General features: G+C 34.2%; 1 protein-coding gene across 3 annotated transcripts; it reads left to right on the top strand.

The window, feature by feature from the left end:
- The first annotated feature begins 1,717 nt into the window (after positions 1-1,717).
- On the top strand, positions 1,718-16,468 carry LOC135837469 (uncharacterized). Of its 3 annotated transcripts, XM_065352750.1 has the most exons (5): positions 1,726-1,923; positions 9,624-9,794; positions 10,455-10,546; positions 10,632-10,721; positions 13,861-16,468. In XM_065352750.1, exons 2-5 carry the CDS (start codon positions 9,787-9,789, stop codon positions 15,678-15,680), a joined length of 2,010 nt encoding a protein of 669 aa, XP_065208822.1. In that variant the 5' UTR covers positions 1,726-1,923; positions 9,624-9,786; the 3' UTR covers positions 15,681-16,468. The 3 variants fall into 3 exon arrangements, with proteins under 3 accessions (XP_065208821.1, XP_065208820.1, XP_065208822.1); XM_065352749.1 differs by lacking the exon at positions 9,624-9,794 and having other exon boundaries at positions 1,718-1,923; positions 13,873-16,468; XM_065352748.1 differs by lacking the exon at positions 9,624-9,794 and having other exon boundaries at positions 1,720-1,923.
- Positions 16,469-16,498: the final 30 nt, after the last annotated feature.

Consider the following 16,498-nt stretch of genomic DNA (forward strand, 5'->3'; position numbering starts at 1 on the left):
TTTAAATTCATTTTTTGGTGTTTATCTATGTACATACTTTGCAGAGCTCCACACCAGGAGACCAACATATGGGTAGTTGGGGAGGGGAGGTGAGAGGTTTTTTTTTAAATAGAGAACCGTTAAAGTTTTTTTAGATAAATAAAATTGGATTTGTTATATTTTTTTAAAAGTGATAACAGAGAGGGGAGAGGGTTCCAATACGACATTTTGAAAAACTTGCTGAAATATCAAAAAACATGGAATTATTTTTTCATAAAATTTGATATCATAAACACCTATACGAGCTGTAACTGAAAAACAAATGTGGAAATAAAATTAAAAAATTCCCAGAAATTTGCAGATAACGGTAATTAATTTATGGTAATCAATCTGATTCGTGATTCGTGATTCTCAATGTTACCTATCTTGATAAACACAGAAATCGTATACGTATTTACTTACTCATAAAAATTGAAAGTTCTCAGATAAGAGTCGACTTCAAGTTTATGAAATAGGTATTGTGATAGATTACCTATAAATTTTTGAAGGTTACCTATGCAAATGAAAGTGGCAGATTGTTCTAGTTTATGGATTTTGCTTATCACTTTATTATCTGAGTGCAGTGTTTTGCATCATTCTCATGATATGTAAGAGCTTTCGATGTTTTTTTTAGTGACAATTTTTTTTTGACTGGACATGAACGACTTTAGCTGTGTTCATTTCTCAAGGGATCGTGTTACCCTCCTCATAAAGGGGAATTTGTAGGTAGTAATTATGCCTAAATCCATTGACCTCACCTTTCTCTTCTGTCATAGTAGAGTATTCTGTTTTATCCGCATCAAGTGGCATTGACGTTTGAATGATAGCTGCTTGCACCTTGGGCTTTTTAATCTCATTTCACATTCGTAATGCGTTCGATTGTCCGGAAGATTTACGTAATAATTCATGAATGATTTAAAATATTTGATAATTACGTAGAGATTGTATTTACAAATTACAATCCGTTTACGTAGCTATAAATAGAATAGAATGAATGGAAAAACTGTACCACTAACATAACTTATAAGTTATATGTAGGTAGATAAGACAGACAGGCAGGCCAGAAATAATATTGCACGGAGACTAAAAAATTGTTTTTTTCTCTCTCTTTCTGAAAAAGAAATTATTTTGAACGGAAATTAAATTTACTCAATTTTCAGGGCTTCTATCGCTAGAATAGAAATCTAAAAAAACTTGGGAGACGGGGGAGGTTTTTTTGAAAATGGAATTTCTGACGCAAAATACCTAGTTCGGGTAAACCAGATTTCTTTCATTTTTCATAATTTTGTTTTTGTTGGGGGAGGGGGGGGGGGGTTCTATGTATCTCGAAATGAAAAAAAATCTGCTAATTTGCAAAAATAAAGAGAGTCACAAATTTTTGAAACCCGATTCATGATTTTCAAACACGTTTTCAAAACTGATTGAAATTGGAGAAAGATGGACAAATTTTTTAAAGAGAACTATAAGTATAAATAGGTGTAGGCACAGTATAGGTAGGTAAAGAATATTATTTTCAACCGCGGGTCACGATGGCGTTGCTTTCATCAGATTAAAAATTCATCTGTTTATCGATGGAGATCTACGATCTACGAACTACCTAATTAATTTTGCTACAAAGTATCGTACGATTTCTTTCTAATAAATTTTCAATAAGAGTATTCACTTGCCCTTATCGTAGTATTTGATTACAAGGTTATCATGATGTAGATGAGAAAATTTTTTAGTCGGAAAATTCAACAAGAACTCCCCTTAAGTTATTTAACTGAATTGAAACCGTATAGATACGCGTATTTGCGAATTTTTCGACTCGTTCCTTAAAATAACATTTATTTTTTCGAAAATGAAGATTTCTTCGCTTACCGAATTATTGTTTTTTTTCCCCGTTTTTTCGTCCAGGAATAAATGGTAAAGTATCCTTTTACACTTTGTTTTTTTGATAGATTGATGTAAAGAATTGACAGCGGATTTGTGTTCATTAGGTACACTGTGTGACTGTGATCTTTTGCGTAAAAAAAGAAAAAAATTAATCCTAAAATTTTCCAATCTTTTTCGCATATTTTAACGATTTTAACCTAAAGTTAGCTGATAATTTCCACAGTCTCGAATATTTCATTCATTTTTGATCATTTTTTTCGCAGAACATGTAAAACAGAATATTTTTTCGTTTTTTGAGCTAGGTTCTTCGAAAAAATTTCGCTCTCGCAAATTCCGCCTTCCTTTCAATGAAAAACAGTTTTCACAAAATTGCTTCCAATTTCATTTATTGGCTTTCATAAAATACCTGATAAAAAAAAACAAATAAAAAAACAGAAAACAAAAATGGAATCTTTTTTAAAATTTTTGATTTTTTTTCAAATTACAAGAATTTTTTCAAAATTTTTAAATCTTTGATCGAATAATTTTACCGATCAAAAACGGCAACACTGATTTGGCCATGCATTTTTTCATGTTCAGCGTTTTTCCTTTCTTACCTATAGTTAGACGTTAGTTTGTGTGAATTGAGTGACTTGACAATAAGGAGCTCTGACATTTTTTTTTTTTTTTTTAAGGATTGAAATCAAGGCAGGGATGTGTAATTGTGTACCTATCTGTCATCACTGTCGATGCTGATGCAATTTTATAGGTAGTTTTGTAAGGAAATATAAATAAGTTTTTAAATTACTTAGATTAAGAACCGTCGTAAAAATGCTCCTAGGTATGGTTTTAGGTGGGTAACTCTAATTGGACGTACTAGTTGATTAAGAGGGGTTTCAATAGCTCTCATACGATCTTGAAAGTAATACAAAATATTGTAGAAATACATATACCTACTAATTCGCTGTTTAGCATTAAGCCGGATCGAGAAAAATTAAGAGGGGAGGGGCGAGGGGCCTTCTCTGTAGCTGTGTTTCGTCTAAGTATAATCCTTTCACAGTTGTAAAAAATCAAAATTCTCAAATTTTAAGTATCTAATTTGAATTTAAATATAATAATCTAAACTTGAAATATTTATAGCAGTAAGTAGGTAGAGGTACCTATCGTGAAAAAAGGGGGTCAATTTTAAATGCGAAAAAAGTGTGCGTTTGTTGTAAAGGTGAAGATTTGGGAGTGGAAGAGGGGATAGTTGGTACAAAATAGAAACAAAAGGGGGAGTCAATTTTCTTTGTTTCAAGTGAATCGAATTTTTGGGAAAGAAAAATAAATTCCAAAATGAAAGAAAATTCTACCTATGCTATTCATGTACCATCCGCTTCAAAACAAACACTTTTCAGTTTCAATTGTTTCAATATAAAGCTACCCACACCACAAAGCTTTCAATGTCACGAAGTACTTTGTATTTCATTAGACAAGGGAATTTCTTTCATCAAGTTTTAATTTTTGCTCGACTTGGAAAATATCAGATGATTTTTTTACTGTCGTTATTATGATTTTTTGAAATTAATTTCGAAAAAATGTTTTCAAAAAGTGCTTTCGACTAATGTTCTTTACTTGTGTTAATTGAATTATTTTAAAAGAAACTTTCATTTCCCAAAATATGATTTCTTTTCGAAAGCTCAACTGTTTTGTGATTTGAATAAAATTGGGCATGGTGGGCGATTACACTCTCCAAAGCAATTTGTATTTTCTAATTAGGTACTTATTTGATTTGAAATGATATCTTTCGCAGAACCTAATTCGTCAGATCTCTTATCCCGCGGACAAATTTGCAGGAAAGAGATTATCTTATCGGAAAAATTTCTATCGAAGTTATTGATTATGAAGATCGGAAATTCTTCTTTCGTGGAACTCATTTATAGCGGTATATTAAGGTGCATTTCCCCACCCCCCCACCGCCTATAAGGGTCTAAGTAAGGTTATTCGTTTGTGTTTCGTTTGTGCTTCAAGTCCGGTCGTTTGTGCATTAACCCTTTTGGAGATTTTGAGGAAACTTGGGTGGGGGAGGCTGGGGAAACGTGAACCCCCCCATCACGACCAATCGGGGTGAAAATGGTGTCAATCGTTTGTGCTTCGTTAGTGCTTGTTTGTGCTTCAACACCCGTCGTTTGTGCTTCGCCCCTTCCCAAGAAAATGAGGATAACTTGTGGGGGGGGCTGGAGAAATGGTTTTTGGAAGAGGGGTTAGAAATGGAAATTAAGACGAAAAAATTGATGAAATAGTTTGTATTTCATTTGTGCTTGTTTGTGCTTCAACTCATATCGCTGCAACTCCCCTCCCCTTCGAGTTGATGGTCCTTAAAACATTATGTCAAATAGGGGTTTGGGGTTCCTTTAACAATTACAGATGCGTCATTCCATGTCAATTCGACCAACGTTTTTGAGTCATGCCTTTCAATTTCGCTCAATTTTTTTTACAATATCTACCCACCCAATAAGTAAGAAACCCGCAGTCAGTTTAGTACCAGCCCCTTCACGGGGCGAATGGGGGGGTCTTCCATTATTTTCACATTGTCTCAAGGTACTCAACTTCAGCAGCGCATACCTCCGAAGCTATAATACATTGATCAAAACTGATTTCACAGTTTGAAAAGGCATTGCATTCTGAACTTTTTAAGCATTTTGAAATGTTCAAAAGTTGAAAGTTGAACTTTCGAATTGAAAGTTCAAATTTTAAAATGACGCTGTGAGTGGGAGCTACCATTTAAAATTCTGAAAAATTCCCATTGATGTACCTTTCAATGTTTTTTTTTTTTTTCAAATACATATTCAGGGAACTGTTTGTTTCGCCGCGGACGTTTCGCCGCCGTCGAAAAAAGGTCATTTATGAAAAAGCGATCGTTTCGCCGCCACGGTGAAACATTACGTAATGATAAAAAATGAAATTATGTTTGATAAAATTATAAGTAGGTATGTAATTAGAAAATTATTCACATTTATGACATTCGGGGATGAGCCCCCAAACGATTTTTTCAGGTTCTGGGTTTCGGAGCTTGGGCTTTCAATCAAAAATTTATTAGGTCTTGGGCTTGGATTGGGGCCCAGGAAACTTTGGGTTTGGGTTTCAGGGCTCAGTGTCCAGAGCTTGAATGAAGTGTTCAGGGCTATTCCGGGGTTTTTCAGGGCTTGAAATTGAGGGGTTCCTTGGAAAAGGGGCCTTTTAGTCTTTTTTTTTTTTTTCATTTACAATTTTGAATGTATGAAAAATTATTTTTTATATTAATTTCACCATATTCAGTGATACATATATTGAACTGTCTTCCATGAGAAAAAAACGTAAAACGAATTGGAAAATGTTAGCTTGTAATAAAATTTTGCAAGTGCATTTGAACTTATAAAAATCAGTAAAAAAAATAAACAATTGACCAAGGCCCCTTTTCCATGGAACCCCTCAATTTCAAGCCCTGAAAAGCCGCGGAAAGCCCTGAACACTTCATTCAAGCCCTGATCTTTCAATGGTGGTGGTGCACCACCTCCCCAAATTTGGGCAAAACTTTCAAAAAGAAATCTGGGGCGTTTGATGCATCGAATGGTATGTTTTTGGTGACGCTGAACACTAATATGACGTCAGATTTTTGATTGGATCCCATCCGCGGCCCCCAGCACCTCCCCAAATGGGGTGAAAGTTCAAAAAGTGTTTTGTTCGTGCGACACATGAAACAGTATGTTTTCGATATCGCTGAACACGAATATTACGTCAGATTTTGCGATTAGACCCCATCCACGGCTCCCAGAACCTCCCCAAAGGGGGTAACGTGAAGAAAAGCGTTTTGTTCGTGCGATACAATATGAAACATTATGTTCTCAACAGGGCTTGAAAACCAGATAGATACCTAGACCTATCACTTTCAGTTTTGGTTTCAGTTTTATGTTTTTTTGAAAAAGTAAAGGTTTTGGTTTTGGTTTAGGTTTTTCAAAATATTATCTCTCTCGTTCCAGTTTTACTTAAAGGTTTTTATTTCAAAGGAATCGGTTTCGGTTTTAGTTTTGGTTTTTTCCTTTTTTTTCCATTTTTTAGAGGGAAGAAGGCCAAGAAAGTGATCACTTTTTCAAATACTTTGTGTATGTGACTAGAAAGCGGTACTTTATGGCAGTGCCAAATTTGTCAACTTTTTTAGTTTTCAGGCCTTTTTACCTTTAGCATTGGTTTTTACTTTATTTTTACCAATTATGCAGTATAAATTAGGCTAATTACCTGAAAAATTCCAAAACCAAAACCAATTCAGTTGGTTTCGGTTTTGAATTTGAGAAAATAGCGCTCTTGGTTTCAGTTTTGAACAATGTTAATCGGTTTTTTGGGGGTTTGGTTTTGGTTTGCATTTTGCAAGCCCTGGTTCTCGATATCGCTGAACACGAATATAGCCTTAGTTTTTCAAATTGACCTCACTCTCACTCATGGCTCCCAGAACTTCTCCCAAGTCCCAATGGGTAAAAGTCCAGAAAATTTGTATGGTAGCAAGATTCAACAAATAAATGAACAGTGTTGGAAAAAAAAGTTTTTTTTTTTTAAAAAAAGACAAAACAAACCGCAAACGGTTGTTTTTGTTTAAAACGTTTTTTTTGTTTTAAATATGGTTTTAAGCTGCTGGATCCTCATGTGTTTTAAACGTGTTTTAAACATGTTTAAAATGTGTTTTAAACACGTTTTTAACACAAATTCATTTATTTTGGATTCGGTTTTTCAAATATATGTTATCCGGTCATCAACTTTCAAGATGCAACGTCATAAAATAGTTATAAGGTTCAAGAAATATTGAAAAATTGAAATCAAAACACAAAATTTGCCTTTGAAAAAAATTATTATAGCAAGAAGAATGAAAATCTAAAAATTCAGTTTCTTCAATTCCACTACTTTTTCAACAAGAAATTGAAAAAAAACGTGTTTTTTTTAGGAAATTGGAGTTGAAAATAAAACTTGTTTAAAACAAAAAAAACTATTTTAAACAGAATTTTGTTTTAAACACTGTCTGTTTTTTTCTCGACGTTTAAAACACTGTTTTAAACGTTTTAAACACACAGTACTGTTTTAAACTGACAACACTGTAAATGAAGAATCATCAACCCCCGTCGAACCCTGTTCGCACGCTTGCATAGGCGAATTCCACTGAAGTGGGGTGAGAGAGGGTGGAAATAGAGCCTTATAGAACGGACATGTTGGGTCCGTCACATTCTTACCAGCTAACAGTCCAGTATTATTATGTATAGTCAAAGAGGGAAAATTAGTGTTGCAGTGCGGAATGAATTTCATTCCGGGTTCAGGGTCCCACTCCAGCATAAAAAATAATTCTGTTCCGGTTTTCTATATCGTTCCGCTCCGCTTAAAAATATCGTTGCGTTCCGGTTTAGCATTCTGTTTCGCTCCAATTTTTCTTTTTTTGTTTTAGAGGAGGTTGCATTCAAAGATTCACAGTACGTCAGAATTTTTGTGCTTGGAGCAAAAATTGATGGTGGAAATACCCAACATTTTGAGAAAATGGTTGAATTCAGAGTGTTTTAATGAAATTTAAAGTGCATCTCACATAAAAGAAGCACCAAAAACATCCAATGAAATTTGGAAGGTTTTACTTGGTGTTTTGACTGTTCTGGATTTGAATTTTGATGAGCTAAAAACCTGCAAATGGTCTATTTCATGTCATTTACCATGTCTTGTTATAATTTTCTGGTGTAGTAAGGTAAAATTTCAGCAAAAACACGTGTTTTTCACACTATAATCTTGAAAAACGTTCATTACAGGTCAAAAAATTTTGTGAGGTCGGAGCGTTAAAAACCCATATTTTTATTCCGGTTTGGTTCCAGTTTCGCTCCAGTAAATTTTTTGTAATTTGCTCCAGGTTCTGCTCCGCTCCGCAAAAATTCTCTCAAAAGTAAGGGGTTCAAATGTTCGACGCAAACAACTGATTTGTAGCTCTGTGATTTTTATTGCACAATGCAAGAATCGAACTGGTTCGAGCACAAAATACAGGTTGCCCAGAAATATCGGGAACCCCTAAAAAAGTTTTCTGCTAAATATTTCGGTTGGTCACAGTGAATGATGATAATGATAGCACATGATTGGTTGTTGGACTGGAGAGATAACATTCCACCAATCATATGCATCCATTTGATTTCACGTTGCCAATCTATATTTTTAATGAAAAACCTTGTTTGGGGGTCCCGATATTTGTGGGCACCCTGTGTACGTATAATAATTTCAGTGCGACTCTTGTACATACCATGTAGTATAGGTATAATATAATGCACTATATCCATTTGATTTGATGAAGTTGAACCTCGTTTCGTGTTTACCTACATGTGTATGTTATGTGCTTCATGTTCGTGGTGAACCGAAACGGGTGGGTGAAATTTAAATTTCAACTGTTTCGTCAAAAAATTGAATTACCTATCGGTTTTATTCAGTTTGTGCATCTCGTGATAAGGGATTTCGAAATTTTTTTAGTTTCCTCTCTCACTCATTGACATTTTTTTTTTTGACTGGGCATAAACGACTTCAGTATGTTCACTGGAATCTGTAGTGCACCTAAATCCTTTGACTTCACTCCTCTCTTCTGTCATAATAATCGCATTCTCTTTCATCCGCATCAGGTGGAGTTGACGTTTGAATGATAATAGCTGCCTGCGCCTTAAAATGAGTTCGATTCTCGGGAAGATTACGTAATACATAAATTCATGAATAGTAAAATACAATATCTACGTAATACAAATATTTTACATCATTCATGAATTATCTTCGCCTTGGTAAATATGTATATAGGAAGGCGAAGTTGCATTGTGCAAGTAGGTACGGAGGAAAGTTACTGGATATGGTACCATAAACACACAAAAGTACCAGACTATCAACTCACTCACACATACCTAATAAGTTAGTGAGAACTTTTCGTGCAAAGGAGGGGCGGAGAGACCGTTTGAAATAGAAATAAAAGTTGAATATAAAATTTCGCATCGTCTACTCCCCCCACCCCTGAAAAATACTCCATTTGTGGAAAAATGTCCTGCTAAAAGTCCTTCTTGAAAAAATTTGAGTTGGAAAATTCAAAGTAAAAAATGTTACAATTTGGCATTTTTATGTTTCCTCCCCCCACCCCCCTGAAGAACCACTTCGGTACGGCCCTGCTCGTACATACCAGAGCTTTGGCATCGAAGTTATCTAAAGAAATGCAATACCTACTCGAGTACGATTATTAATTTCATAATTATTTTTCTAATTTCGCTGTTTAATCTATTGAAAATCTCGTAGAAGATATTTTTTCCTCGATTACAACGTAGATAAAGATGTGTAGCTGTCATACACTGCTTCCAATTCTGCTCTCTCCTAAAATTGGCTTGGTCTCGATCAACATTTTTTTCTTGAAACTTTTTAAATTAAATTTCGGTTACCAAAGTTAGCTACTTTTTTTTTTTTTTTTTTTTTTTTTTTGAAAAAATCGAGTACGAGGTAGGTATACCTATAATGAAGTTGATTTAACGAACATTAGCCTGCGTACCTAAACCTATCGGCAAGCTTCTCATTTTAGAAATAATTCTGAATGCTTGATTCACATTGTTCTAAGTTCTAAGTATCTACATATATACTTACTTAACCGTAGAATACCTACCTACTTAGTAATTATACACATTTTATCGCACTTGTAGCGAAAGTAACGCAATACGATTATGAATTTCATAATTTTGTTTGAATCCTGTGTTTTAATCCAGGTACCTTTGAAAATCTCAAAAAGGAACATTTCCTTGATTGCAAAGAACCATCCTAATGTGACGTATTTATAAACGTACCTTTTGGCATACCCACGTCCCACACGTTGCGCAGTCGTTTTCCATCAACTTATATTTCAAGCGGAACTTGATTTTATCCAACTCAATGCATCGGTAATAATTTGTTCAATTTTTTCTATTCCATACTTCTTGAATTATACATTTACAAAAGTTTTTGGCCTCACTTCGCGCGGGTAATTTCTCTCTTTTTTTCAAATCGAATTTTCTAGAAATGAGTCTAAATAACCGACTTTCATGTCAAAAATAATGTTTTTTAGAAATATTTTTCGACCAGTGTACCGTATAGGCCTAAGCTAAAACTTGAAGCTCCAATATCTTGGAAAATGAATTTTGAAACCTATTTGTTTTTGTATTGGGGAAAAATAATGCGAATGCAGTAATAAACTTACACACGTAGGTACCTCTTTTCCAACTTCTAACTTTGGTTTTATACATTTTTCACGTATGTATAGAACACGGATTTGTTATAATTCTGTCACTCTCAAAATTAAAATAATGAAAAAAATGGGTTCATTCATAACTCGGCGACCCTGTTGATAGGTATAGGTATTAAAAATATGGTAAAATTCATTTTTTCGAATTTTCAACCGTATTTTAGCTGTAAGTTACATAGCAATTTTCTTTTTTTGATGAATATTTTTCCATTTATACAAAAATATTAAAAAAATTTCCGATCCCTTCTGCAAATTGATTCGGCATAGAATGACCCTATCCATAAATGCCGTACTACCGTTTGGTATTTTTTTTTCATAGGTTCGGTTTTTCTACGTTGCTAACGGCATGGACAATGTTTTGGATTGATGAGTCTTTTGGCAATTATCCGTACCCACTCAATATAACTGAAAGTACGTATTTTTTTTTTTTTTAATCTGTAGGTATGATTTTTGAGAACACTAAGTACTAGTAACTGTTTTTTTTTTTGACTATCAGATACTTATACAGACGGGAACTACGTGATTACTTCCGTTGATATACCAGCGGCATTGTTCGATGTGAATATATTGAACCCACCAGATGACGGTAAGTAATAAGACACGTTTACCTAAGTACTACCTACTTTTTAAAAAATTTAAGGGTAACAAACGTACTATAAAACTTGAAAATTCGCCAAGAATAAGAACAAAAAAAAAACTGATTAAAAAAGAATTATTATTACAACGCTTTTTTCATTTATATTTTTTTTGTTGTTGTTATAAATGGAACTAAATGTGAGAAAATGATGGGAAAATTCGCTTCTTCACAACTTTAACAACCAACTTTTGAAGTGAAAATTTGTTTGCCAATTCAACAGTTGGTTGCTAAATGTGTATTTGCAAATTGCTTGACTTGAAAAAAATTGGCAGTCAGATCTCCTTTTTAACCAAGGAAAGGCTTAAATTGTGGATATTTTTTTGGTCGAATTTACTCGATGTTTAGAATTTCAAGTAGGCTGAAGAAAAAATGTCAGAAAATCATTTCTCATGTTCTTATGAGTGAAATATTTTGGTATCTGAAATTACACTTTGATACGAGTAAAAATTAAGATTACTAATTTTTTCGGGTGCGATTTTAGACCACGACAAAAAAGGGCGTCAGCACGACAAGCATAGGCACTTTCGCGGTAGAAAAATCATTACCACGACTAAATCATAAATTCCCGACAATAAAGAGCTTACCCAGACAAAAAAGTGTTCAAACGACCAAATAATGTAACGAACGACGAATAAAAAAATTCACGACATTTTGTTACTTTTCACTGTCATATAAGGCCATGCACGCCAAGATTTTTCCGTCAAAAAAAGATATTTTACCGACAGAAATAAACGTTCAAGAAATATTAAAATTATACAAAAAAACGAAGTACGCATGTAAAAAATTGCTGTTTATAGAACTATTGCTTTTGTGGACTTTGATGGGCGACCCCTCTTCCTCTTTTGACCTCAGGGACGAAGCGAAGGGGGGCTAAGGGGATTAAGGGGATCAGTCTGCCCCTCCCCCCAGGAGTGTCGCGAAAGTTGGGAAAACTTGGGAAATCGGGAGAAATTCAAGAAATTTGGGAAAATTCAAAAGTTCCAACAACATTGCCGGCAAATAAATGATAATGAAATACAATGATTGTAAGAAAATGGAATTTTTGAAAACTCTGAAGCTAAAAAATTGTTGGAACTTTTGAGAGTTTTTAAAAATTCAAATTTTTTACAATCATGTATTTCATTATTAGGTATTTATTTGCCGACAAAATTGCCGATCTATCCTCAAAATTCTCATTTTTTTTCCAAAGCTGTCCTCACTTCGCTTAGGCCGATCTGGTTCTCTTCTACTAAGTTACAATTTCACTCGAATTTTTTTGAAAGAAACCCTCAGTTGATTTTTTGTCGAAATTTGTTCAAAATATAACTGTAAAGGAGGAGTATCGATAAGGCCATTTTTTGGGCCCGGACAGTTATCGACTCGACTACTCTTAAAATGTTGTAATAAATACTTATACCAAATACGAATCCGTGGTTAGTTGACCCAAAATGACCACTTTTTGAGCTGCAGGGGTTGCCAAAGTTGCGAATAAAGAAATAATTTTAGGAACCACTGAGAATTATTTTCAAAAATTATTCTTTCAAATAAATTGAAGAATTTATTTTTAAAACACGCTAGCAAGTGCTCATTAATTGTTCATATCTGTGACATTCAAAATTGAGCTGTTTTGGGTCAAATTCTTAGATTTAACTCTTCGAAAAGACGTGAAAATAACTAACGTATTCACAATTTCAACGAAGTGTAAATGTCAGAATTTGACCCCAAATGGCTCAATTTTCAAAGTTACAGGAAAAATCAAATGGAAAATTATCGAGTACTTGCTAATATGTTTCAAATGTAAATTCTTCAAATTATTTGAAAAAATATGCATAAAACGCCTTTTTTAGGGGTGCCTAAAGTGGGGGGGGGGCTCTAAAAAAAGGGTTCAAAATTACGAATATGCAGGGAGCTTAATTAAACTTTTTCATTTGGATAATTGAATATATACTTTAAAACGTTACGTTTGGCGCAAATCGCATGTTTCTAGTTTTCCAAGGGTTCCCAAAATATCGAAATTGCGAAAAATTGAAAAATTGGATTTTTGAATACCAGCGCAAAATTTTATCGAGCTCAAAATTTGGTAAGATGGACGTCTTTCAGAGTTTCAGATGCTAATTAACTATAGAAAGCTTTTTAGCGAGGCTCAAAGGGGTAGGTCCAAAATGGTCGTTCCAAAAATTTCAAAAAATCAAACCCCCCCCCCCCCAATTTCTGCCTCCGAGGGTCAAAAATAGAAAAATCATCTAGCATGACGTTTGACGTTCATCAGGTTAAAACAGATATATTACGCTAAAAAAGTTTTTGAAAATAATTCTCAGTGGTTCCTAAAATTATTTCTTTATTCGCAACTTTGGGAACCCCTGCAGCTCAAAAAGTGGTCATTTTGGGTCAACTAACCACGGATTCGTATTTGGTATAAGTATTTATTACAACATTTTAAGAGTGGTCGAGTCGATAACTGTCCGGCCCCAAAAAATGGCCTTATCGATACTCCTCCTTTGGTACATTAACTACAATCGAACTGATATCTAATGTTCTGTCGTGTATGAAATTATGTTGGCGTGAATAGGTACCTACTTACTGCTTATTTCGTTTTTAAATTGTAGTCGTTCAAAAATACTTTTTTGTCGGGCTTCATCTGGCGTGAAACCTCATCATTTTTTTGTCGTTCATTCATCTCTTATGAACGGACAACGGAAAAATGCTTGTCGTGATGACGCCCTTTTTTGTCGTGCAAAAAATATTCCCCCATTTTTTTGAAATTTCTGAAGGTCTATATAATGCAGGGTGTCCAGGTCCCTGGTCCACACTTCTGGAAAACCTGGAAAACTTGAGAAAGTCAGGGAATTTCAGAAATTTTGAGCAATTTTCCCAAGTTTTTAAATGTCATGACATATCGTAATAATGAAGAATCGAACAATTTTTACACATTTTCAAAAATCAGCAAGATGAAAATTTTGCACAAACCCCGGCCCAAAAAACATATCTATGTACTTTGAGTTCGTAAGGGAAGAAAGAGGCATGAAAAATGTTTCCCCTTAAAATTGCGTTTAAACGAGTTCCTAATACCGACTGCTGATAATTATTCTCTAATTATTTTAAATTATAGGATATTTTACAGTATCTAATACATTGGATCGCCTGTCACGTGCACAAATCTGCAGGAAAGAGAATCTCGAAAAAATTTCTACCGAAGTTATTAATATGAAGCTTGGCGAGTCTTCTTTCGAGGAACTGATTTATAGCGGTAAATTATGGTCCGATAAGTCGGGTTTTATTTATTATTTATTCACGTTTCCTGAAAAAGTCTTGCTAGTCACTTACCCGAGACGTTTTGGTAAAAGCACTATTGCACAAATGGTCCATTTGTTCGCGCGAATTCTCGATGTGTCTTTACCAGACGAGCAACAGTTAGAATTTCTTCGATCTTGCTACTTCAAGAATAGTACAATTCCGATCTTCGAACCTAATCGTAAGGGTCCAGAACCGTGTACGATCACCGACACAATTAATATCGTGCCAAGTCCTCTGCTTAGCCGAGAAACAAAATTCCTTGAAAACCACATGGGACAATACCCTGTGATATATATGGATTTTGCCCCGTTGAAAGGGAAGGATGATAATCAGCTTCGTGAACAAATGAATGATTTGATCAGCGAAACGTTTCGACAACATGCCTATCTTCTCGATTATTTTAAATCTATCAACGATGTATTAGCCGAAACCAAATTCAATTATTTTCTCAACGCTGTTAATGAAAACGAGAATACGTTGGTGGGTAGTATACCGTTTTTGGCGGAAAAGTTATCCAAGTATTTTCATCGTAAAGTGCTGATTATCGTTGATGAATACGATACCCCTTTTAATGTATTACTGTTACCACCATACAATTATGAAGGCGATAAACTTGGATATTGGACGAATTACTATAGAAACATCATGGAATCGTGGTTCAAGTTGAAAACGCATAATTACGCTACTAAAATATTTCTCACTGGTATCATGAGAATTCAAAAGATTTCCGGCCTCTCTGACGTCAATTGTATAAGTCAGAAAAGTATATTGGACAAATTTAATTTAAACCAGTTTTTCGGGTTTTCATCGGACGAAGTAAAAACTTTATTAACGTTGGCAGGGAAACCAGAATATTTTGCGAAACACAAGGAACTGACCAAATTCTCGTACAAAGATTTAGCTAAATATTATGACGGCTATCACAGTATGGGAAGCGACGCAAACACCTTATTTACGCCGCATTCTGTTTGTTCATTTCTCCAATTTGCAGAGTTAGGACCTTACTGGGATGGAAGTGGTACTATCGTTCCATTTGTAAAGTTATTACGCTTTGAAAACCTATTGAACACGATTGGCCAGTTATATGAAACTAGACCCACTCCTCTTTCAGTAGATATCTTGGACGATATTGATGAAAAAGGCCTTATGAGAATTAAGGAATTCGTTAATAACGACAGTATCGAAACTGGTTTTAGCGATACTGATTCGAATATGGTGCTAGGAGTGCTTTGTCAAATGGGATACATTACCGCTGTGAATGATTCGTTCAACGCTGCCAAACGTACCTTTTTAGCTACAATTCCAAATGAAGAAATCCGAAGTACTCTATTCCAACGGTGGTATAAAAATGTCGTGCACCCTAAAATGACAAATAATATTCGAAATAAAACCTTCGTGGAAGATATTAGCGCAGAATTAAACCCTTATGACGAAAAAAAATCGTCAATAAAATTTCAGACAGACGGTTTGTTGGCTAAAATTAGATCATGGATTACCCCAATTGATAAAAAGATTGTAGAAAGTACTGTGATCGAAATAAGTAAAATTTACAATTCTGATAACAATATCTTTTTGAAAACATTCCTTGTGTGCAACATCATAATTGATGTAGCAAAAAAAGTTTTTCTACACTGATATGAGAGTTGTACAAAGATATACCTAGCTACCTAGAAGCCAGCAGCAAGGAAACTGGTATCAATACTTTCAACCAGTGATATTTAAAGAAACGACGTTAGAATGCGCGAGGAAATTTTTGAAAACGTATGTATATGCCTAACAGTATTAAATAATGCAACATTTCGGAATTCGGATACTGTACAAAAAGTCGCCAAATAAAAATTCATTCGTAGCTTATTCAAGAAGCTATATCTAAATGAAAAGTCTGATTTAGAAATTCCAATTTTTCAACGAATACCTATATAAGTACTTAGATACCATTTATCGGTCTTTCTCCGCTCATCCTCGAACTAGAAAATAGATTTTGACTTGGTTTGTTTGTTTTTTCATCTTCCACTTCAATTTTAAACGCGGCTATGTAATGTTTTTTTTCTTTTTTTTTTAATCAAAAAGTGTACTTACTGTTAGGTTAGATTTAGGTTATGCGAATAATGTGAATTTTTCTGACGAATTTCGTTGTTGTACATTTATTTTTAGATATCTTTTGTTCGTGAATATAATAAATACATTTTGAATTGATTTTCCTAGAATACAAAAAGCTATGAAATATTAGGTACCTACTGGTAAACCATCGTTGATTGGACTATACATCTTTTTAAAAATAATTGTGTTTGTATACCTATTTGAATATATGCAGTTGTGCTGTTAACGTTATTTCTATGAAAAATTTAATTGTTTAATAATCTACTTAGGTTCCTATGTGAAAATGTATTACCTATTTTTAATAAAATGATTTTGACCTGAAATGAACTTGTACCTTCCTACTTACTTAGGTA

Source organism: Planococcus citri, chromosome 2 (assembly GCF_950023065.1).
Source record: "Planococcus citri chromosome 2, ihPlaCitr1.1, whole genome shotgun sequence".
NCBI lineage: Eukaryota > Metazoa > Arthropoda > Insecta > Hemiptera > Pseudococcidae > Planococcus > Planococcus citri.

Coding starts and splice junctions, on each gene's coding strand:
- LOC135837469 (XM_065352748.1), top strand. CDS start 1,859: ATGAAGATTTCTTCGCTTACCGAATTATTGTTTTTTTTCCCCGTTTTT. Junction 10,547..10,631: donor CCCACTCAATATAACTGAAA/GTACGTATTTTT, acceptor TTTGACTATCAG/ATACTTATACAGACGGGAAC. Junction 10,722..13,860: donor ATTGAACCCACCAGATGACG/GTAAGTAATAAG, acceptor TTTAAATTATAG/GATATTTTACAGTATCTAAT.